The sequence below is a fragment of the Electrophorus electricus genome, chromosome 9 (genome assembly GCF_041902795.1).
Source record: "Electrophorus electricus isolate QZ-2024a chromosome 9, ASM4190279v1, whole genome shotgun sequence".
Lineage (NCBI taxonomy): Eukaryota > Metazoa > Chordata > Actinopteri > Gymnotiformes > Gymnotidae > Electrophorus > Electrophorus electricus.
This window is the reverse complement of record NC_137505.1, coordinates 21,292,172-21,315,080: the sequence shown is the minus strand read 5'-3', so window position 1 is coordinate 21,315,080 and position 22,909 is coordinate 21,292,172. Positions and strand designations below refer to the sequence as shown.

At 40.7% G+C, this 22,909-nt stretch overlaps 3 protein-coding genes and 2 pseudogenes across 5 annotated transcripts; 4 read left to right on the top strand and 1 right to left on the bottom strand.

Annotated features, from left to right (window-relative positions):
- Positions 1-442: 442 nt before the first annotated feature.
- gpr143 (G protein-coupled receptor 143) lies at positions 443-8,349 on the bottom strand. 2 transcript variants are annotated; one of them, XM_026995785.3, is made up of 9 exons: positions 8,001-8,349; positions 7,380-7,489; positions 5,350-5,444; positions 5,034-5,126; positions 4,735-4,844; positions 4,191-4,299; positions 3,774-3,891; positions 3,319-3,574; positions 444-1,424 (listed from the first exon to the last, which is right to left on the bottom strand). In XM_026995785.3, the coding sequence occupies exons 1-9, from the start codon at positions 8,254-8,256 to the stop codon at positions 1,321-1,323; spliced, it is 1,251 nt and encodes a 416-aa protein (XP_026851586.2). In that variant the 5' UTR covers positions 8,257-8,349; the 3' UTR covers positions 444-1,320. The 2 variants fall into 2 exon arrangements, with proteins under 2 accessions (XP_081577106.1, XP_026851586.2); XM_081720980.1 differs by lacking the exon at positions 5,350-5,444 and having other exon boundaries at positions 443-1,424; positions 5,068-5,126.
- Positions 8,350-9,151: 802 nt separating this feature from the next.
- gtpbp8 (GTP binding protein 8) lies at positions 9,152-12,434 on the top strand. Its single transcript, XM_027032635.3, has 6 exons — positions 9,152-9,549; positions 9,822-9,920; positions 10,307-10,437; positions 10,521-10,620; positions 10,822-10,940; positions 11,925-12,434. The coding sequence occupies exons 1-6, from the start codon at positions 9,226-9,228 to the stop codon at positions 12,073-12,075; spliced, it is 924 nt and encodes a 307-aa protein (XP_026888436.2). The 5' UTR covers positions 9,152-9,225; the 3' UTR covers positions 12,076-12,434.
- Positions 12,435-12,521: 87 nt separating this feature from the next.
- Positions 12,522-19,207, top strand: slc10a2 (solute carrier family 10 member 2). 2 transcript variants are annotated; one of them, XM_027032627.3, is made up of 7 exons: positions 12,522-12,608; positions 13,008-13,544; positions 14,104-14,222; positions 14,973-15,061; positions 16,469-16,644; positions 16,806-16,963; positions 17,520-19,207. In XM_027032627.3, the coding sequence occupies exons 2-7, from the start codon at positions 13,165-13,167 to the stop codon at positions 17,693-17,695; spliced, it is 1,098 nt and encodes a 365-aa protein (XP_026888428.2). In that variant the 5' UTR covers positions 12,522-12,608; positions 13,008-13,164; the 3' UTR covers positions 17,696-19,207. The 2 variants fall into 2 exon arrangements, with proteins under 2 accessions (XP_026888428.2, XP_026888420.2); XM_027032619.3 differs by having other exon boundaries at positions 12,568-13,544.
- Positions 19,208-20,651: 1,444 nt separating this feature from the next.
- On the top strand, positions 20,652-21,671 carry LOC118240760 (uncharacterized; annotated as a pseudogene).
- Positions 21,672-21,796: 125 nt separating this feature from the next.
- On the top strand, positions 21,797-22,874 carry LOC145659228 (toll-like receptor 13; annotated as a pseudogene).
- The last annotated feature ends 35 nt before the right edge of the window (positions 22,875-22,909 follow it).

The following is a 22,909-nucleotide window of genomic DNA, read 5'->3' as shown; positions in this document are numbered from 1 at the left end:
GCGGGGGGGCGTGGTTACAAACCACGTGACTTAAGGGCAGAGCAGTCCATGACAGTAATGGATTTGTTAAGATAAAAAAAAACAGAGGCCCACCGCACCAGTCTCTTGAAACAAGGTAGATCTAGCAATGTTACATACATGACTGACTATAGAAATGCATGTCTTATGACATTTATAGAAACCTGCTTTATGGCTATAAACGCTGACTTTTTGTAAAGAAATCAAAATTTGTGTAATAATGTCACCATCAGGGAGAGGACATGCACTACGCACATTAAACTATTAAACTACATCAGTCATCTATTGTACTTGCCCCATGAGTTTCTTCAAATATTTTTAACTTGTGTACATTCATCTGTTGTGTACATGAGGCAAAGCCAAACATTCTGTTGACACTCTTTACAGTTATAACACAAACTATAGACTTTTTCTTTAGTTATCTGAATTTTATGATAGGAGATTTTAATCACTGCAGTATAAGAAAGTCTCATAGCAGTTTCCACCAATACATTACTTGACCAACAAGGGGAAATAAGGCTGTGGACAATAAGACTTTGATCTGTAAAAGGCACCTACAAAGCGCCCAGGCAATGTGCACTGGTGCCAATTTATACTATAAAAGAGAGAAAATTGTGACGTTTACTGCAGGGACGAGCCGAGAGGATGCAAATGCAGAAGGTATTGTAATGAACAAGGGAACCAAAACAAGGGAAGCTAACAAACAGAGACACGGGAAAACACTGAGGCAAAGTAACACACCAACTAAGTAAACGGCAAAACAAGACTAAACACGACTACATACATCAAAATAACCGACATTGGGGGGACCCAAACACAGGGCTTAAATAACCAAGACACTTAAGGACTAACCAGACACAGGTGAACATAGGAACAGGGAGAACCAAATCAAAGAGTGGAATTGGGAACAGGTGAAGGTACTCACAGTTGTGGAAAAACAGACGAGGGGCAGAGAAAACGAAATCAAGGAACGGAACAACATGGAAATAAAGGAAAACAGAGACGCCAGGACGGGGTCCCTTCGTGACAGACATACAGTGTCTTTTTTATATGGATTCCTGTTCAGATATAAATGAACTGACTGAAGTTCTGTCATCAGTTATTTAGTAAAGACATTGTCCGTAAGAAGGAAGTGGAACTGCATCCAAATAGTAAGCCATTGGTCAGCAAGTAAATTAAAGACCCTTTAATTAAGAAACAAGAAATATTTTTGCAAATATACAGAATCAGAGAAAAAGGTTGTAAAGAGGCCGGGAGTGGTCCCCAGTCCCAGGCTGCGGAGGGCGAGGTATAGGGCACCAGTTAGCATCTCGCTGAGTTTCCCAGTATCTCCCCTTCTGCTTCTACATCATCACAGTCTCGGTTCTCACTTGATATGTGGAGCTCAACTGTACTAGACTCTGAACCTAGCAAAACAAGACAGGGGAGATTACCAGTTCATTTGAATAAAGCTCTGTGACTTGTTTCTCACACTATTTAAAATGAAAGTGATAACTAGCCCTATTAATAACAATGAAAACTAATTAAATCAAGCAGTGAAAGAGAAATGCAATGACTACTGCCATTACATGGAGCTGAAACTGCATCATAATGTGAAATATATATTGGTTTTCCTGTTGAATACAGATTATGACTAAAAATGATGATGTGATGACATCCAGTGGTTATAATACTGGACAGTGACGTATGAGTACTCAATTTTAGAGAAAACTAAGATGTATGTAGATCAATTACTAATATACTCTAAATAGAAAAACCTAAAAAACAAAAATAATGAAACTAAATACATTGTCGCTAGACACTGAAAATAACAAAAATAAATATACGTTAAAAAATTGCAGCGTTGTTCTGTCTCAATACCCTATTTCCTCCTTCTGGAGCTGTAATAACCTATGACAAGGAAAGTGTGAGGTAAAAGGCTTATTTAACAGGCTTATTCATTTTAATTTACTAGGAGAACTAAATTCATGTCTAATTTTGAAAACATCTGCTCCGGTTATGTTATACCCCATTGGTCCTTCATACATGAATTTACTTCTCAAAAATACTTTTGCAGAAAAGTACAACGCAATGTAAGAATGTTCTACATACAGTTTGTTAAGTACAGAGCAGTACTACAAGCAATAAAAATAAAGAAGATAATCAAACAAGATTTAAGATAACATTGAATAAAAAATATAAAAGTTAATCAAGCTGTTTAGGGTCTTTTGCAGAACTATCTGTGCTCCCCTTTAAGCCTGTATACACTGAAGTTGTTTCCACTGTGTGACAGACACTGTGCATCTGACAATGACAATGTGAATTTGACATTTATGTTGGTTTCAAGAACAATTTTAATAGTGTATACTGAAACAGGTCAACAATCAAATCAAATATCATAAGACTGCAGTAACATCTGATAAACTTGTTAAGAGTTTATTTTAAACAGCACAATAACGTTCAGGACCTCAGAATTCATAAGCAGACATCTACTGTCATCCTGTAGCATTCTGGAGCTTTGTCAAGCTTATTGATGCTGATTTGAATAATATAATAAATGTAAGACTGTAATAAATAAATTAGACTGTAACATTTGTGTGTTTTCACTGTAACATTGTCTAGATTTTTAGGTTTGGTGCCTTATAAGAGACTCTGAATCATAAGCAACTATGGGCCTTTTGTTTCCAACTGTCCAACAATAATCCTGGGAACATCTGCTTAGTATGTTCATGCAATAAGAAAAAAAGTGGTACACCACTGAAGCAATGCATCTGAAAAACTGAAATACATAAGACGTTCTGTGATGTATCATGAGGTAACTTAACCATGCTAACCATGTACAATTAAACCCTTGACTGAAATTTCCACAAATTAGTTACTGCATGCTTGTAATTTTCTTCTAAATGCATTTGAATGGGTTTGCTTGAGGATTATATTGATCTTTTGGATGCCAAAGAAAGGCAATATTTAGTGTTTTTCATGCTCCAACACACATTGTTCAACTTGTGTGTTCAGTACAGACACCACTGTAGTTAATTACTGCTTAGACCACATAATGGATACATGATGGACGTCTAATGAAATTAATCTGAAAGACACCAGATTGGCTCAGTATATGGCTTTTATCACTGAAAGAGATACCAGCAAGAACAACAACCTGATCTTTATTTTCATATTCCCATTTTGTACTGTTGTTACTGCTACTAATGGAATGATAATCTGCTTTCATTTGAGTAAGCAACTTGATCAAGGCAGACCTAAGAGAGCAACTTCACCAGCCCATGTAAACAGGTGAGCCATGGCTGGCCATGGGCCGTTTACCTTCAGACAGGAGGCTGACACTGTCATGTTGAGGTGAACGTGAGTTTCTTGTTGCCTTCTTGCCCTCTTGGACATGGGACTGATAGAGTAGAGCTGAGGCCATCACAGGGTTGTAGATCCTGGCCGGCACCAGTGATGTGGAAGACGAGTCCCGGTTGACCTCCCTCCGGCGCTGTAGCCGCAGGTCCATGTCCAACCCTGTCCAGCCATGGAAGGCCAGCGTGTTGAGAAAGCCTTGCATGGGGTTCAGGATGCCCTGGGGACACGCACCAAGCTCAGAGCTGTGGAACCATGCATGCTCAAGCACCACAGTTCACTCAAATCTGTTTTACACATTTATAAAAGACGCATAAGTCAGAAAAAAACTGAACTCAAATTAAAACTCTGGCTTCAACTCAAAATAGAAACTTTTGAGGCAGTTCACAGTGCTCCAGACTGTGTCATGGAGCACTCACCATAATAAACCAGGTGATCAAAGCTGCATTGCGAATGCTTCTTAGCTCAGTAGCTCGAATGTCATCTTGCATCTCCAGGTAAAAGAGCAAACTCTCATTGATCAGGTTGGGCAGCCAGCTATATGAGAAAGCAAAATAAGTCATCAGTTACAAGGCATTAAGTAGATTTATCATGAAAGCCACCAGCACAATAACGTCCTAATAAAGCACTGCAGCAGAACTGCCAATTTAATGGAAAGGAATTAATTAATGATATGAGAAAAGATAGTTGTGCATCATAACAGGGAGAGAAAAATTAATGATTCAACTGCTTTTAACAATCGTCAAACATCTGTGTAAACTAGGACGTGCTTTCCTATCATCAGTAATCCAACTTACAATTTCTAAATTGTTCCTTCATAGGCTGAAATTTCTCACCAGATAAAAAACACCAGGAAGATTTTGAAGAAGCGTATTTTGATCTCGGTGCCCAGACGACGTTCATTCTCTGTGTAGATACCCTGCGGACCTTTTAGTAGTGATGTCACTGCGCAGAGAATGATAAGATTATTATCCTACAACATGCTAATGTGACTACAAATTAATGAATTCTAGCAGCCAAAAAATGCCATGACCTTATTTGCATGACTAATTGGAAATGTTTACATGGATATAACCTTCATGTAATTTGTAAAAGACCAAAATTATTTATGTTTTTAGAGCCCTGAATACTGTTATTCCAAAGCACCCACAAAACACTTATTTAGAACATTTGAAATCAGTCAGGAGAATCACAGCATACGTAGCAAAATATTTACATTTGTTAGGGACCTAAGTTGCATATTAAAGCTTCCTGTGATAGAGTATGGCTAAGGCTGGTAATGTGATAATAATTCATGAATGGTATATACTCCAGCCCCGAAGCTGCCATGGGGATTGAAAGCAGCAGAGCTCCGGGTGCAGGGCTGAAAGGGTAACCCACCGGAGGTCACGGTAAGGGCAAACAGGGGGGGGTTGACCGTGAGCACCAGCAGCAAGGGGGCGTAGGTGGTGACGTAATGCGGGATAGCATGCAGGAGGCCGTTCTTGCAGCTGCAAACGAACGAAGATGCAAGTGCATCAGGACATGGGAGCCAGGTTGCCTCCACTAGCTCAACAACTAGTTGCCATCAACTTGTCTGGCCACATCTCCAGAATCTTGTAGGTGCAAAATACGTGTTAAGGAACATAAATGTTTGCAAGAAAAAAAAACCAGATGAAGCACAAAGCCTGCTTTGGTACCTAGAGACAGAGGGGTAGTAGAGCATGGCCACACCTTCTACACACAGCAGAGCAGCGAGTCCCCACGCGATCATATGATACAGCACGAGGGTACTGGAAAAAGGAGAGAGGGAAGACTAGGGCTGATGAAAACAGAGAGGACGAAGACTCAAAGAAATGCAAAACACTAACAAAGAAAGAGCGTCTTTCTTTCTATTCATTATACTGTAAGACAGTCTATCATACAGTACTTTTATTATTATTATTATTACTAATAATAGTAGTAGTGGGACCATAGTGGAATAATGAAATATTTCACAAAGATGACACCATGAACCTGATCCCAGCAGATCGCTTGACCACTAAAAAGACATCCACTGCATAAAAGAACATCCACCAAAAGGAGGCGCTGAAGAACAACTGGATCCACACCTGGTGGAGATTCAGAAAGTCTAATGAAAACAGTATATAAGCACTGATCTGAATTCTAAAACACACAAATGCCCACTACATATACATCCCATATGTATGAATATAGGTCCCCACTACATAGACATCCCATATGTATGAATATAGGTCCCCACTACATAGACATCCCATATGTATGAATATAGGTCTCCACTACATAGACATCCCATATGTATGAATATAGGTCTCCACTACATATACATCCCATATGTATGAATATAGGTCCCCACTACATATACATCCCATATGTATGAATATAGGTCCCCACTACATAGACATCCCATATGTATGAATATAGGTCTCCACTACATATACATCCTGTATGTAGGAATATAGGTCCCAACTACATATACATCCCATATGTATGAATATAGGTCTCCACTACATATACATCCTGTATGTAGGAATATAGGTCCCAACTACATATACATCCCGCATGTTTGAATATAGGTCCCCACTACATAGACATCCCATATGTATGAATATAGGTCTCCACTACATAGACATCCCATATGGATGAATATAGGTCTCCACTACATATACATCCTGTATGTAGGAATATAGGTCCCAACTACATATACATCCCGCATGTTTGAATATAGGTCCCCACTACATAGACATCCCATATGTATGAATATAGGTCTCCACTACATAGACATCCCATATGGATGAATATAGGTCTCCACTACATATACATCCTGTATGTAGGAATATAGGTCCCAACTACATATACATCCCATATGGATGAATTATAGGTCACAACCTATACATACTGTATGTAAGAATATCGGTCCCCACTACATATAAATCCTGTATGTATGAATATAGGTCCCCACTACATATACACCCCATAGGGATGAATATAGGTCCACACTACATATACATCCCGTATGTAAGAATATAGGCCTCCACTACCTATACATCCTGTATGTATGAATATAGGACCCCACGACATATACATGCCATATTTATGAATATATGTCCCCACTACATATACACTCTGTATGTATGAATATAGGTCCCCAATACATATACATCCCATATGGATGAATATAGGTCAGTACATATACATCCCATATGTATGAATATAGGTCCCCAATACATATACATCCTGTATGTATGAATATAGGTCCCCACTACAAAAATTGATCATTTGTTCTTAAAATATTTGCACACTACTATTTTAAATGTAAGACCAAATAAATATTAGCATTAAAACTGTTGCACAGGATATATCTAAATAATCCAGGGTTTGCCTAGTTTGCCCCTGGAGATCTGTTTCCCTGCAGTTTAGTTCCAGTCCTGATCTATCACACCTAGCTCCAATATTAAAATGCTACTGTAGGACTTCTTTAACTGGATTAGGTTTGTTATCTTAGGGTTGGAGATAAAGTCTGCAGGGTAGTAGCTCACCCAGACTGGATTTGGGCACCCCTGAAATAACCTGTCTGTACCCTACATTCCGTGAATATTTACATAGCTGGAGTCTTACTTATTTCTGTACTTATAGCCTTTCAGAGCAATACAGGATTAAACAAGTTATAGTATACCACAGTATACTTTTTTTGACTGCTACATACAAACCATGTCTCAGTTCTTATACACAGCATGCTGACATATTGATAGTTTAGTACAGGTCCTGGTTGTGGATTAAACCACTAAATACTCTTCCAGTTCTGTTATGTTTTAACCCATTTGCCTGAAAATTATTAGACATTTTAACAAGTGTGTAGTCCACACACTCAGTCACACCAGATTGTAAATGTGAGTCCAAAGGTGTGTGTAGTTGTGTGTGTGTCTGTTTAAGGTGAGTGTCTGAGTGTATAGAGGATATAGGAATGCCTTTATGTATGGATGGATGTGTATATGTGTGTGTTTGTGTGTGGAACTGTAACACACAGCGCTGCCCATACAGAGGACTTCAGGCCAACGGCTGCTGCTGTTGGCCACAGAGTTGTCAGTGATGATAGCAGGAAGGCTGAGCCATGCAGACGACCTCACGATGATGCCTGCACACACAGACCATGCAGCTGAGTTACTGAACATAGAACAGATTATGATCACATTTAATGGTATTTTCATTGCTAAATTTTATTAAAGCATTGAGTGTGTGTGTGTGTGTGTGTGTGTGTGTGTGTGTGTGAGAGAGAGAGAGAGAGAGAGAGAGAGAGAGAGAGAGAGAGAGAGAGAGAGAGATTCCAGTCCCTCGTATTCATGAGAAATTTATTCTAGACTTCTATCCAGTCTTTAAGATATTGACATAATTAAATCTGAGGTAGTGTTGAAGACAGCAGTACATCTAGGACATTTTTTTAGATTTCCTAGTAAGTAAACCATGCTAGGAACCAGCAGGGTGGGAACACATGTTAGAAAACATGATCCCAGGAAACATAATCCCATAAACTAAAGATACAAGGTAACATTCTGTGTAGTTCTGTTTGCCAAAATAATGGTAACACTTAGGTTTATATAGGTCATGCTAATATTTCATAACAGAAAGCATTTCATTCGAACAGGTACCTGCACATCCAAGAATGTCACACACGCTAATGATGAACAGTATCCTGGATGAGGAGGCCGGTTTGGGGAGAAGATGTTGTCCAAGGCGCCTGTAACCTCGCCGCTTTGGCAAACTTTGTATGATGGACAATATCAAGCTTACAGTCGCGCTGCCAAGACACATAGCGCTAAAAAAAACGGGCTGAAAATGAACGATGAAGTCTGTGGCGGCGTCTCTGTTTAAACAACAGAAAGTCTCGAGTCGCGGTGATGCCATGGTCCAAACTGTCGGAGAGCAGGGTTTCAAGGAGGAGAGGAGAATAGAGGCTGTTCATTCATTTCATCCCGGCCAAATCACGGGTTAGGTCGTCATGTGCCTCGTCCTAATCCCTTCTGTTGGGTTATAAACGGCGCCACACTTTTAAAAAGCCGCTTTTAGCTTCTTTTCCTCTCTTTTCCTCCTCACTCACCAGCTACTTTTTTAGGAAAACCACTTCATTATAAACACCTTCTCTCTCAGTCTTACCGTAATAAATCAAATGATATTCTGGTGAGCACAGGACACTGATGGCTGGCCAATTCGCCCACAGAGAGACAACAGTAATGGGACACTTCTAAAATAAACGTATAAAATATGAGATAATAAGATAGTAATAATGATATAAGGCCAGTAAGTGAGGTACGGCGTAGTTTTGTATCTCACTTTGTAATGAAGTGGCTGGTGAGTGTAGCAGATACTCTCCAATATATATATATATATATATATATATTGGAGAGTATCTGCTACACTCACCAGTGTGTGTGTGTGTGTGTGTGTGTGTGTGTGTGTGTGTGTGTGTGTGTGTGTATATATATATATATATATATATATATATATATATATATATATATATATATTTTTTTTTTTTTTTTTTATTATTTTTTTTTTTTCCTCCGTGTAATTCATTAGTGGTGGTTTGATTCTGTTTGTTCAGTCTGATAGACTTTAAAGGATGATCAGGAGGCTGTTCTCGGCTTCACCTGCTTTTAAATTATGCTCGCGAGTTAAATGTTTTTATGCCCGTCTAATATTTACAAAACCGCCTGTAACCATACAATGCGTCCATGTGCGTATGATACGTTCACTGAGACCCGGAACCTCCGCACGTCAGGCTTGCTTCCGTCAGGGTTTATATTAGCGAAACACCGTCGCCTCGCCGTGTTTGAGTTGGTCCCGGTCGTGTTCAGTCCTCATCAACATTCATTCATGTTCTTCGGACGCGCCCGGCTCGGCGGGCGGGTTCGGGCTGCGGTCTGGACCGTGTGTGCGCGCCAGCGCCACCATGCGGGATCTTTGCGCTTTGCCTCCCTACTGCCCGAGAGAAAGCGCAGGGTTCTGCTGTACCCGTTCAGTGGCCTTGAGGCACACCTGTCCCGACAGGTAGACCAGGGAGGATTCCGGCTCTTCCAACCCAGTGTGGAGGACCTGGGACGGGCTGAGGAACTCTTCACTCCGTCGGATAAACATCAAATAGTGTACTCCACGTCCGCGGTTCGGGTAGAGCACTTGCCTACACTCACACAGCCAGAGGTACGGGTGGATACGAGAAAATTGGTTTTGTTTGATTGCATTTTGAACACTTTTTGTTTTGATTTATTTGTGAATGTAGCCTTATAATGGAATGTGTGAGTAAAAATATGAACTGCTGAAACCACATGACTGTACCCCAGCAAACGTAGTTGTAAGTAGGTTTGATTTGGTGTGTGTGTGTGTGTGTGTGTGTGTGTGTGTGTGTGTGTGTGTGTGTGTGTGTGTGTGTGTGTGTGTGTGTGTTTGTTTGTTTGTTTGTGTTTGAGCTACAGGTGTGTTTCATAGGCAGGAGCAATGTAGGGAAGTCCTCGCTTATCCGGGCTCTGTTCTCTCTTGCTCCTGAGGTGGAAGTGCGCGTCTCAAAAACACCAGTGAGCAAATCAACTCTTTGAGGAACTCCTTATTTAAGATGCTCCTTGCATGTGCCAAGACATTGGGGATTATATAAAGACCTACCTAACTGTTACCCTCCTGTTAACTGTAGTTGCTATATGAATAGATAAGCCATGTTGGAGGTTATCACATTGCAGGCTTTCACTGGGGTTGTCAAATAGACCCTCTGCTGTTAAGCCAAAAAAGCTTAACAGTGAGATCTGGTGTCTTCCCAGCCCACTTTGCAACAAGCTTATTGCATAACTGATAAAATAGTGGCCTCCCCAGTGAGTAAGGCCGTATCAAGTCTCACTGGTACCCTTACTATATGCTTAGTGTCACCAGTTCCACACTGGTACTCAATCTTTCTAACTGCATTACACAGGGGCATACAAAAAAGTTGAACTTCTTCAAGGTGGGGAAAGTGTTTACTTTAGTAGACATGCCTGGCTATGGACACAGAGCCCCAGAAGACTTTGTCGATATCGTGGAACCCTACCTTCAAGAGCGAAAAAAGTAGGAGTATTAATTTTTTGATTCATTGATGACTGTGTTATGTTGTGATTTCACCTTAAATTGATCTCTTTTTGTCTTCCTAGTCTTAAAAGGACATTCTTATTGGTGGATGGAGGTGTAGGACTCCAGAAAATCGATTTGGTTGCTGTGGAGATGTGCGAAGAGTTTGGCATTCCTTATGCGGTGTGTGCATGCGCTTACTGTCAAATGCCAGCAAGTGGCAGCACATTACAGATAAATATTGTTACATACACTGAGTATGTGGGTTTCCTATCTCCCCGAGTACAAGCCTTTTATCTTGTAGGATTTTAATTTTGCATCATTAGTGTGCCTCCAGTGAAAGCCCAAAAGGACTGATGTAGGTTCCTCTCTCTTTGCCTGAAGCTGGTGGTGACTAAGATTGACAGAACTCAGCAGAGCGCTCTGCTGTCCCTTCTACTGAAGCTCTCTGACTTTATCAAAGAGCAGACGAAAACCTGCTTCCCCCAGCCCTTCCTCATCAGGTGACTCCCAACAATGTACACACAGCACGCCAGGACATGTCCAGTATCTTTCCAGCACTTATGCTTTGACTTATTATAATAATCTGATTATTTTGTGTGTGTGTGTGTGTGTGTGTTTTTTCTCCCTCAAATGGTGTCAGTAGCTCTTATTTTTTTTTTTTTTTTTTTTGTCTAAAGCATGCACATGCATTTTAAGACTTTACAAACATAACCTATTGAGCATATGGCAGTCATTCAATTTGACCTTAAGGTTATCTGGCAGTAGCACTCATGACATTAGGGACATGTTAAGGTGTAGTAAGATTCATTAGTCCAATAACAATAGAATTTGATATAAAGGTCTCAAGCATATGCTGAATCACCTGTTATTAATATTGTGGTCCCCTGAGGTTACAGGAACTCTCTGACCCTGTTATATATTTCTACCATGACCTCTGACCTACACGTCACAGGCTTATCAGATGGCTAGAGGTTCTGGGCTGCAGGCGAAACGGGGAAGTGTAAATCGGATCAGATAGTATTCAGTTCACTGATAAGATTAGAAGGAAACACACACACACACACACACACACTCCATTATGCCAGGTTGTAGCACGCACAGTGGCACCACATGTCATGACCAGGGACCCTACATTTAAGTGAGTGGTTTACATAGAATATAAGAAATCTCCTTTTCAAGATAAACAACTGATAGGGTACATAGCATCCAGCTACTTTAAAGTCAGTAGCTACACACCCACCCCATACTCATATTAAACTCAGGCAGTCTGCACACAGCTAGCCTGTGCTGTCAGCAAGAATGGCAGCATTCAAAGTTTGGTAAAAATCATTCATTCTAAATATTAAAATCTAAAGTTTGGGGAAAGGAATTCAGTTTCAGCTGGAAGATATATATTCATAGGGCACGAATCCTGAACTGAATTCTGTAATTCTGGTCTTAATCTCTGCTTTCTCTTTGTCCCCTTCGTCCTCCTCATGCTTCAGTTCAGTGAGGTACTCGGGCGTCCACCTTCTCAGGTGCTTCATAGCGCATGTGACAGGAAACCTACAGCTGAGCTCCACAGCCACCCATATAAAGAAGCTGCCCACAGAGACTCTCCCAGAGACTGATCTGAAACCCAGAGTGGCAGGCTGAGGCTGTGTGAAGTGGACCCAATCCTCATGTTTCTGAGCGGATACCAGGCTACGGTGTTTTTGATGGACTGTTGAATAAACGCTGGATTTACGCCTGGTTATACTGCAGTACTTGCAGTCCTTTCCAATATAAACAGCACAACCTGTTCTTGATTAGTATTCAAGCTAAAGTCCCAGGTTATGTGTTAACCAAATTTGCCCAGTGATGCTGATGATTGATTGAGCAAGAAAACCATGTGATGAAACTAAGCTACACCATTGATGGTGTAAAAGAAATGCTGGCAAAATTCACTTTGTGGATAGAATTACAGAGAATCTCCTGACTGAGTGTTGAGAGTCTTATTAAAAGCAAATTTCACAGCTGTGTCTATGCTATCTATTGCTATATTATTAAAAAATTATGGTTAGTGGTATGGGGTTTTTTGGGTTTTTTTGGTTTGTTAAAGCAGCTTCAGGAAATTCCATTGCTGAACTTTGAGCCTTGCCTGCTCAGCTCCAAGAGTCTTTAAACTTTAAGTCCAGGGGTGTTCACATGTAAGTACCATGTTCAGTTTGATCTCTTATATCTGCAATAGAGCCTCTTGCGTCGGTTTTACAGCATATGCTGTTTTCTTTTACTATCCTCGTTCCGTTTTCATGCACACTAAGGCTCAGGGCAGGTAGGCAGCCCCCCCCTACCTGTTTCAGTAGTAGTGATGGTGATGATGGTGATACCACAGTGTTATAAAAGAGTGGTGCAATCATATTTATTGTATCTAAAGTTGAAACAGCGACACTTTTTGCAAGTTTTATGTGTTATATGCATTTGGACACTGACCCCATAAAACATCTGGCACAAGTTAATTTTTTATTTTTTTGCCTGTTTATTTGACCCGAATGGGTCTTAAAGGAATGATAAACTCGTGACAAATCTCTGTGTGCCTTGCCATCTAGCAGTCAGGACGGAGTGACAAAAAGAATCAACCTAAGACAACTGGAAACATCAGGATCCTTTCCATCAGGACCGCAATTGTTTTCTTCTCGATAACCCCTTAATTTTGGAGCCTTCTTTGAATACTTTTTCTACCGCTACCCTTTGGCTGGTCTTGCCATGGCTACTCCAGTGCCGACCTGCCACGTCAACGCGACTGTATGCTCGGGCGCATCGTGCCTTGTTCCCGACAGCGACTTCAACGCCATCCTGAGCGTGGTTCTGAGCACTGTGCTCACCGTTATGCTGGCCATGGTCATGTTCTCCATGGGCTGCACCGTGGACGTGACCAAGCTGTGGGCACACATCCGCAGGCCCTGGGGCATCTTCATCGGCTTCCTGTGCCAGTTTGGCATCATGCCTATGGCCGCATTCATCCTCTCCCTAGCCTTCCAGGTAGAACCGGTGCAGGCCGTGGTGATCTTGATCATGGGCTGCTGCCCTGGTGGTTCTAACTCCAATATCCTCGCCTACTGGTTGGACGGAGACATGGATCTCAGGTTAGACTGCTCTAATGAAGTTAAAGATAAAAACATAACATTGTAATTAATGTTAGTATTTACAAATTTAGGCTATATGTTCAGTTACCTTATTACATTATTTGTTCTGAAACTAAATCTATATCTTTGATCAAGCACGACTATTAGTTTTACACACTACTTGTACTAAAAAGGGACTTCATTTACAAGAGGCTTTATGTCTATAGCACTTTTTAAGTCCAAAATTTTAGTGTTTAATAAACAATGATAAAAACTTTTATTGACTACTGTTTTTATCATGTAAACTTCAATGTTTTCTATTTGGAACACATACTACAAACAAACGTCTTATATTATGTGTTCAGAATAATCCTCAGGACCCTGACATCAAAGCCCTTTAAAAAGACCGCCCAATGCATTTGATGTGTATTAAATTAACGGCAAGTGTGAGTCCGTATAAAGCCTAGGTCAGCTTTCGCTCTCTGGGGTTATGTATGTGGTCATGAATATCTGATGGAGTAGGATGAATGAAAGGAACCCAGCAGTGCTTGATGCACTCTCTTTGATTTCCTGCTTTCAGCATCAGCATGACGACATGCTCGTCCATCTTGGCAATGGGGATGATGCCCCTTTGTCTACTCATCTACACCTCTGTCTGGACCTCGGCTGACACCATTCAAATTCCCTATGATAGCATAGGTGAGTCTCGCCCATCTGTACTGTGATGATCGGAGTAGATGTTGCTGCCATGATTTTTGTCATGCCTGAGTTAATGGGGATGTATGAAAAACTCGTGTGCTAGTACATTTGAGTATCTGGAACTGTAAAATACGACAACCCAGTCAGTTTTTGTGGGCTGCCTAGGTCAGAAAACATGGGATTCAACAAGCCACTCAGATTTGTCTCCCTTTTCTATATCAAATGCAGGCTCATTAGAATTATACTGCCCCCCCATCTGAGTGTCTCCACCAACTCCCTTTGCAAAGGTGTGCCTTTTTTTTTTTTTTCTCACAAGCAGCGGGCTTGCTAGCAATACGTTGAAACTAAGATTTAAAAATGAGAGCCGCTTTGTTGTGGGCTGCGCAGACGAGCAAGTATAGCTGCATTGGCATCCAGCCTCAGTGGACAAAGATGAGGGATAAAGTCTTTATAGTGAGCAGGAACTCAAACGGGTCGTCCTGAACAGTACTGTTGAGACAAAGCTAAAAACAGTTGCTGTGGTGGTCAATCCTTGGAGTATTTTGACCCAAGCTTTTCACAGACGTTTCATTAAGATCCAAGGTAACTGTGTTAACCGGTGGAAAAGTGGTATGTCAACCTTAAAACCCAAAGTTAGCAGATTCATTGAAGAATCCTATTTAGTGTTATTCCATTTTGGTGTGTAGTTGGGGTACAGAATAACTGAAACTTCTGCAGAGATGTTCTCTTACACAAGGTGCTTTTCTGTAGGTATTACACTGGTGTGCCTGATTGTGCCTGTTACCGTGGGAATCTACGTCAAACACCGGAGGCCCAAGGCAGCAAAGAAGATCCTAAAGGTGACTTTTGTTTTAACGTGAACTCGATGTAATTGGCATCCGCTTGCTACCACAATGACTAACTTCCCAAATGCAGCCTAAGTTGGAACTAAGCTAAAACATCACCCCTAGTTTAAGGAAGTCCTCTATGCCAGCAAAGATTTGGAGGACTGCAGAAAAGATGTACAAACTGGTTTAGTGACTTACATATCAAACATTCAAGTTTAATCAAAATAAAATGGTTACATCAATTTAATGTTCTTTCAAAAATACAATATATTCAGTAACAGTTAATGGTGCTCACAATCATGAAAAAGATGATTATACCACGTAATATCTTAATTCATACCATAACGAATGACCAGTATATAGAATTTGGGATATTCTGTAAAAAGAACATACAGCTGTAGTGGTCCAGTGTAGGGGGTTATCACAGAGTAATATAGGAAATATTTGTTTTGGGTCGATGAATTTCTAGCGTCATCTGGATGATCATATAAAAATGGCCTGCTCTATGTATGCCATGCAGCTGGCCAAACTTTTACAGGCAGAGGCTCCGTTGACTTTCAAGAAAACTATGGCATTTCCTTTCCAAAAACCATAAAAATAAGAAGCACATCGAACCAGATTAAAGAACTGCCATGCAGTTCTAACGCTACCCATTTCCTTTCCCTAGTAATTTGGCCTTGTTTAGCCAGCCAACCAATTAGTATAACAAACTCCACAGCATCAGAATGCAGTTGTTACCTTAAACCAATTTTAAAGCACCAATTCATATCCGTTATGAACATTTAAAAAAATTCCTATTTCAACTAAAACAAACCAAGAGAAGGGAAAACAGCGGTTAGCTCAAGCCACCGATTGGCTTGGTCCTCATAATGCATGTGATTTACTCTGGAAATATCTGCCGGTTTCCAACTATCCAAAGCTGCTGGGACTATTTCCTCCCGATATGGCCATCCTGGCTTGTGGAGGTGCATAGATGATTCAACCGCAGCACTAGCTGCCACCGCTGCACACCGCACAGAGACATTTCCTAAAATTGCCACATCGCGCCCTTCAAACAAATCAAATTTAAGTGCACTACAACCCAAACATGCATCATGGATGCTGCTTTCCAAATGAGATCAAATACGAGTTTAAATACAATTAGTACAACACTCATTTTTCTTGCTCTTAAAACCTCATTGAACTTATCCATTGACCATCATCAGCGTGGTTTTCCGCTTCAGTTCTAGAGCTGCACTACTCTGAACGGTTTCAGCACACTTGATCCAGCTTACGAAGGGCTTGCTAATGAGCTGATGAGCTGGATCTGGTGTGCTAAAGCAGTAGTACACCAGGGCTAGAGTTTAAAAGCCCTGGACTGCAGAGGTGTTTAAATTATCCTTGAATGACACGTTTGGGAACTCACTGTTTCTGCAATAGGTTGGATCCATCTTGGGTGTCATTCTCATTGTGGTCATTGCTGTGGTTGGTGGAGTGCTATACCAGTCCTCATGGGAAATCGCTCCTGCTCTGTGGATCATTGGCGCCATCTACCCTCTAGTGGGATATGGCCTGGGCTTTCTCCTGGCTCGATTTGTAGGACAGCCCTGGCACAGGTATCACAAGGATAGCAAATACTTCCTTTAAGCCTCTTTTGCAAGTTTCTTTTTGATCTACTTCAACGGGGGAAAAAACTGAAAATATCGCGTGTGTCCAGACATACCAGATATCAGTGTGGCCCTTTATTCAAGACTGAAACTGTGTTTGTTGATTGCAGGTGTCGCACCATAGCCTTGGAGACAGGCTTCCAGAATTCTCAGCTATGCAGCACCATCGTTCAGCTGTCCTTCGCCCCTGAGGAGCTGGAGATCATGTTCTCGTTCCCCTTAATCTACAGTATTTTTCAGCTGCTCGTGGCCGTCATGTCAGTGGGAGGTACGTGTGACACTGGCACAGGGCAGTAAGGACGTAAAATGCACAGACACGAGTTAAATTGCGCAACACTAACAAAACTTGTGTGAGCTGTTGTCGAGGTGGGCAATATAGCGATATGATATTTCAATGATGCATTATATCACAAGACTTTACGTCTCTAGCGTATTGAAGGTATGGTGAGTGCTTCTAGAACACTGACCAGCGGTGTAGCTTTGAGAGCTGTGGACTAGCTTCAGAGAGCTTGTGAGACAGGTGGAGAAAAAAAGTTTTAAACATTGTACTGTAATCAAACCAACAGTAATTTTGTCTTCATCCAGCTTTACTGCACTCAAGTAATTAGTTGTTAATTTGACATTTATGCACCTATTATAGCTTTGTAGTAGCAAATAACCACAGTAGCAAAAAGACCAAAATTCATAAGCCACATTGAGCCACGGCTCACCTTATGCTCCGCTTTCCCTTGGAGTCACTCCTAGTTTCCTTCCTGTAAAGCGGTTGGCTTTTGATAAAGACAAATGGACAACTGTGTGATGTAAGCCTCCTTCAACCCTTTCAGGCTACCAGATATACAAGAAGCACTGGAAGCAGAGCAAGCCTCTGGAGGACAGTGAGAAGGCTGCAGCTGACAGCAGCTCGGGGAAAGAGAAGCAGGATTATGCGTTGGGCAATGGTGGACTTCAGTGCGATGAAAATGGCAATACTGAAGGCAAGGGAAACATCACTCAGTTGTGAGCTCCATCTGAACTCCATCAAAAAAGACCTCCACTCACAGAAAGGTCATGCACGGACACCACCTTGCTGGAGAAAGGAACCGCGGGTCCAGACATTTATTTATTTATTTCTCTTGGCCATCCATTGTCGCAAAGTCTGTTTGCACGGACGTAATGGCTGGAGGGAATTAGCATGTCGGTAAGATTAGATGCTCCACCAGTTCTTGTATGTGTAATGTGCACCTAATAATGCCAGTGTCAGGCTGTCACTGGTTTGGGTGCCTGGCTCAGACATCTGGCTTTTCTTTGTATTAGCCTTGTTGCTTGTCATATATTATAATTAAATTCTAATATAAATAACTTAAGATACATGTTCATGCATGGGCTATTCAGACAAATCCTAAATATGTTGTTGTACCTCAGTAGTAGATATAAAAGTAAGTTAATATTATTATTTTTTTAATTTGTTGCCAACTTCACAAAACCATGTATTTGTAAAAGTACAATGACTTTTTAAAAAACTAGTATCATTTTATGAAATGCATTTTGTAAAGCATTATAACAAGCATAAAATGTAAACACAATGTAATATGTATATCTTCTAAGATAACTGAATATCCATGTAGTATTAATCCACTCCAATATGTAAATTCTAAATAAATACCCAAGTTAGAGACAGGACTTCAGAAATGCTTGTAACACAGAGGGACATGGCATTATATCATGGCAATTATCTAATCACCTCTCTACTACTATTACAAGATAAGATAAGATGGATTTTATTGATCCCTGGAGGTAATAAATTTATTTCAAGTAGCAGCAATGTGAGGTATAACTGCAGATAAATAAGAAACAGAACAGAAAACAAATAATTCTACACGTATTATATATTAATATATATATATATATGTATGCAAATGTATATGTAAACGTATGCACACAATAAAATTTGTGGCATCACACATTAGCATTGTGAATGCGAATGACTGCTGGTGTGAAAGATCGTTCAGTACTGGGCAGATGAAGAGCAGAGTGAGAGTATTACTGTAGTGGAAGAGTGAGGATGTCAAGAGCCGAGTCCAGTCTCCCCTTCCTCCTCCTCCCTATAACAGCCTCTGCAGAGTCCGGGTTCCACTACAAATGCTGATGGGTTGACCAGTTTTCCCAGTCCTTGGAGGTTTTTTCGTTTACATGTTGCCACCTCAGCATGCACGTCTGAACAAGTCACAGATTTGGGCTGCTGGAACAGTTGAAGGCATTCCTCAGTACAAAGAGCACACCATGGCTGTTCTTAAGCAATGCACTGATATTGTGTTCCCTGTCCTATTTATTTATTGATATGAAACCCAAGAACATTTTACGAGTGCAGCAACTCTATCTCTGCTCTGTTGATGTTAGAGTTATTGAAATCTGGGAATACATTTTCAAACCTTTTTTGTTGTTGAACAGCAAAATGTCCTAATTTGAACAATTCTGTTAATAAGCATGATATTAAATCACATTTTTTGTATGTTTATCTCTACAGAAAATTGGAATAAAAAATGTTTACCAAAATACTAAATCCTGCACGGCTTCTGCATGAAACTGACATTAAAAAATTCCAAAATTAGAATGTACAATTTATTAAAAATATTTTATTAATAATAATAATAATAATAATAATAAGTTGTTTCTAACACCCAATTACTTTATGGAGCAAATATGAAAATACAGCATTAAAGACAAACACCACTATATCATTTGCAGCCACATGACCCTTGGATTTTATTCTGAATGTTTATTGTGAAAGTTTGACAACAGAGCCTTCTGTTTTAATCAGATGTTTACTTATACCATTATAGTTATCAAATGGCAAAAATGTTATAGAGTCCATTCTAGACATGAGACAGGTAACAGGATTCAGCTGGATGAAAACAAAACAAAAAACTGCAGCTTTAGGACAGTTTCAGAAGCAAAAGCCAGGACATAGGAGGGGCCATCATCCAAACTCTGAACAGAGATAGTAAACACTGAACTTGACAGAACATTGTCTGCCATTGGAAGGAGGAACTCCATAATCTTAGAAACATACCTCCTATACAGGAGGTATGAACAGAGGCTACTGGAGGAGAAAGAAAAAAAAAGCTCTGTAGTGACAAAGTACTGGGGGCTGTCTTGGCTGACATGCCTCTACAATAAACAGTACACTGGTCCATTTGAGGACTACAAAGCCATTTGATTCTTCTTCTTTTCATTTGAGCCGCACTTTATAGAAATCTGCCACTGGTTGGAGCCTGGTCCACGCAGCAACGCCGTGATGAGTCATGGGCCTTGTACCTCCTAGCCGACAAGAGTTTCCTGTGCTTACCTCCCCAACCCAAACGCCACATCTTTAGTGTGAGCTGCACTACCTTCCTCATGGCCAGGGTATTAAAACAAGCTTACCTGTCGTCGGCGTCTGTTGTCCCAACTGCGTCTGGGGAGTGACGGTTGTAGCTGTCCAATTCTCTGTAACATTGTCCAGACGTTCAATGAGCCTACAGTTAGCGTTTTCCTGGTTGATAAAAGGGATATCCGTGTCCAACTCGCACCCCGTCATAACCCCTCAAAACCCCTGACCTTCCTTTTCCAGGTTTTAAAGAGTTGTTTAACAGGATGGTGTTGCTAGCCCCACACTCAGCCCTCCTCCTCTTTCAGCTGGCCTTGGGTTTGTTATTGGCAGTTATGTAACGTCTTTGGTACGCGCTAACTTAGTCGGCAGATTCCACACTTTGGTATTTTAGATGTTGACTAAACATTTTAGCAACATTTTAACACAGTCTTGAAGTACAGAACGCAACCATTAGCCTGTAAAGTTAGCTTTTCCCCCAACTGTTTATGTTCTGCCTTGTGTAGCATGGATGTTTGAAAATCTCTGGAATTAATTGGAAAATTCAGAACTCCTTTTTGACATAGCCAGATAATAGGTATTATAAAAGAAGAGAAACGGTTTCTTGTAGATGAATGCATTGCTGTAAAAGTTACAAACTTTGGCCAAAATGACAGCAAACCAAAGCACTGCATATGCCAGGGACACAAGCAGCTTTTCTCTGTTCTGAAATATATTCAGTTGAATATATTGACAAAAAACAGTTACTACTAAGGGTTGTAATGGCCTCAAAATTTTAACTCTTCTTTCAGTAGACACAGTGCATCCTTTAGACTGTTACTCTGAATTTTACAAACCTCTCTGAACTGTGTATGTATATTTAACCAGGTACTCAACCACTTTGATGTCAAAATGTTGATTTTCTTTCCACAGTAAATGTTTGTCATTGCTGACACTAAATGGGAACAATCTAAAAAGAATAGTTAGTAACCAATTTATTTACTTTATGAGTCTTGAAACAATGGATTTGTCATTTAACAATATTTTTGATTTTAGTTTCAGAGGACTGAATAATTTGAAACTCTTGAACCTCCAGCATAATGGTATCTTACACATTCATAAGCACACATTCAGTACCTTGTATAGTCTAATGTATGTTGACCTTCAGAAAAAACCTGTCATAGATAGAAACAAAGTCATTTGATAATGTTTCTGACCTTCTGCAATTTCTCCTTGGTGACCTAAACTAACCTCCACATTGAGCTAAATGTAAGTGATATATTTGGAGAAATACCAAGCAAGCTGAGTTACCTGTTCATTAGTTTAAGCCTGACACCAGTGCAGTTAGTTATTGGAACTAAAAGCACACTGAACCAGAGTCTCCATATTGTAGGACACAGTGTGACGAAGACTGAGAGAGCTCACTTATGTAGTTACACTCATACAATTCAATTTAGCCCAATGTCACCTGTTATTCTGAATTTATAGGAAGATATACCAGACATGTGGAAGGAAATCCTGTTGTTTAAATCGGTGATCTCAAATAACGTTGTGAATATTGCCGTGATGAATCAGATTGTTTATCTGAGAAAACTGATTTTTTGAAAACATTGACTTGTTGAAACCTGACCAAACTAGATTCTGGCTTTAAGAAACTGTAGACTGTTCCATCAGTGTTATTGATGGAAGCCTGGCCAAAATATTGAGAGAAATATCTTTTCCAGCTTTGCTGAAAATCTCGTTCAGTTAAAATTCCTGTATGTCTGGAATTCAAACATGCCAAGCAGCTGCAATAATGTATGGCTTGTCCCATGGGCTAAGAACAGCAGATGGGTAATGGTACCTCCATTCAATCCACTGATGGAAGAACTGAAATGTTTTGTAAAAAATGTAACCAATCATCTACACTTTGTTCATTACTCAGAGGAAGTCTGCTCTTTTGCTGTTTCCTGGTAGTTCTAATGCAACGTTTCACAGGTTCTTACATGAATCCTTTCTAGCACATCGTGCATGGCTGGTTTTGGGAGGCTTTGCTCATGGCAAACACCACTATAGCTATGATACTACACCTGTCTGCTACAGTGGTAAAGACGAGGGCTGGGTGGTAGACCCGCTTGCCCAGCCTGATGCCATGTCCTCCATTCATGCCCCTCTGACCGCAAAGCAGAGACTGGGGCAGGACACTGTAGAGAACATCACAGTCTTTACAGCAGGACACTGTAGAGAACATCACAGTCTTTACAGCAGGACACTGTAGAGAACATCAGTCTTTACAGCAGGACACTGTAGAGAACATCACAGACAGTCTTTACAACAGGACACTGTAGAGAACATCACAGACAGTCTTTACAACAGGACATTGTAGAGAACATCACAGACAGTCTTTACAACAGGACATTGTAGAGAACATCACAGACAGTCTTTACAACAGGACACTGTAGAGAACATCACAGTCTTTACAGCAGGACACTGTAGAGAACATCACAGACAGTCTTTACAACAGGACATTGTAGAGAACATCACAGAGTCTTTACAACAGGACACTGTAGAGAACATCACAGACAGTCTTTACAGCAGGACACTGTAGAGAACATCACAGACAGTCTTTACAGCATCTGCTGGACCCTTTGTCTAGTCAGCCAGTTACCGCCGTAGCAGTTGGTACTCTCTAGAGCTGCAGTCTGCTGCTGGCAGCCTCCAGGGGGCGCACAGGGACGTCCTTAATTTCATGTTTTTAGAGGTTTCAGGATCATGGCTGCTGTGCACCCACAACTAGCTGGTCCAGCTGCTGAAGACCAGGACCTATCTGGCCTGGACTGAAGACGCTGCATACACTTGGCTGTTGTTGCTCTGAGATTGTGGGGTTTGGAGGGAAATCTCACTCACATT

What these genes read in the sequence shown, in the direction of transcription:
- gpr143 (XM_026995785.3), bottom strand. Translation starts at nt 8,256, where the DNA reads ATGGCATCACCGCGACTCGAGACTTTCTGTTGTTTAAACAGAGACGCC. An exon ending in TCCTCTGTATGGGCAGCGCT is followed by an intron (nt 5,445 to 7,379) that starts GTGTGTTACAGT and finishes AATCTCCACCAG; the next exon opens with GTGTGGATCCAGTTGTTCTT. An exon ending in TACTACCCCTCTGTCTCTAG is followed by an intron (nt 4,845 to 5,033) that starts GTACCAAAGCAG and finishes GTTCGTTTGCAG; the next exon opens with CTGCAAGAACGGCCTCCTGC.
- gtpbp8 (XM_027032635.3), top strand. Translation starts at nt 9,226, where the DNA reads ATGTTCTTCGGACGCGCCCGGCTCGGCGGGCGGGTTCGGGCTGCGGTC. An exon ending in CTACACTCACACAGCCAGAG is followed by an intron (nt 9,550 to 9,821) that starts GTACGGGTGGAT and finishes TTTGAGCTACAG; the next exon opens with GTGTGTTTCATAGGCAGGAG. An exon ending in TACCTTCAAGAGCGAAAAAA is followed by an intron (nt 10,438 to 10,520) that starts GTAGGAGTATTA and finishes TTGTCTTCCTAG; the next exon opens with TCTTAAAAGGACATTCTTAT.
- slc10a2 (XM_027032627.3), top strand. Translation starts at nt 13,165, where the DNA reads ATGGCTACTCCAGTGCCGACCTGCCACGTCAACGCGACTGTATGCTCG. An exon ending in GTAGGACAGCCCTGGCACAG is followed by an intron (nt 16,645 to 16,805) that starts GTATCACAAGGA and finishes TGTTGATTGCAG; the next exon opens with GTGTCGCACCATAGCCTTGG. An exon ending in GGCCGTCATGTCAGTGGGAG is followed by an intron (nt 16,964 to 17,519) that starts GTACGTGTGACA and finishes CAACCCTTTCAG; the next exon opens with GCTACCAGATATACAAGAAG.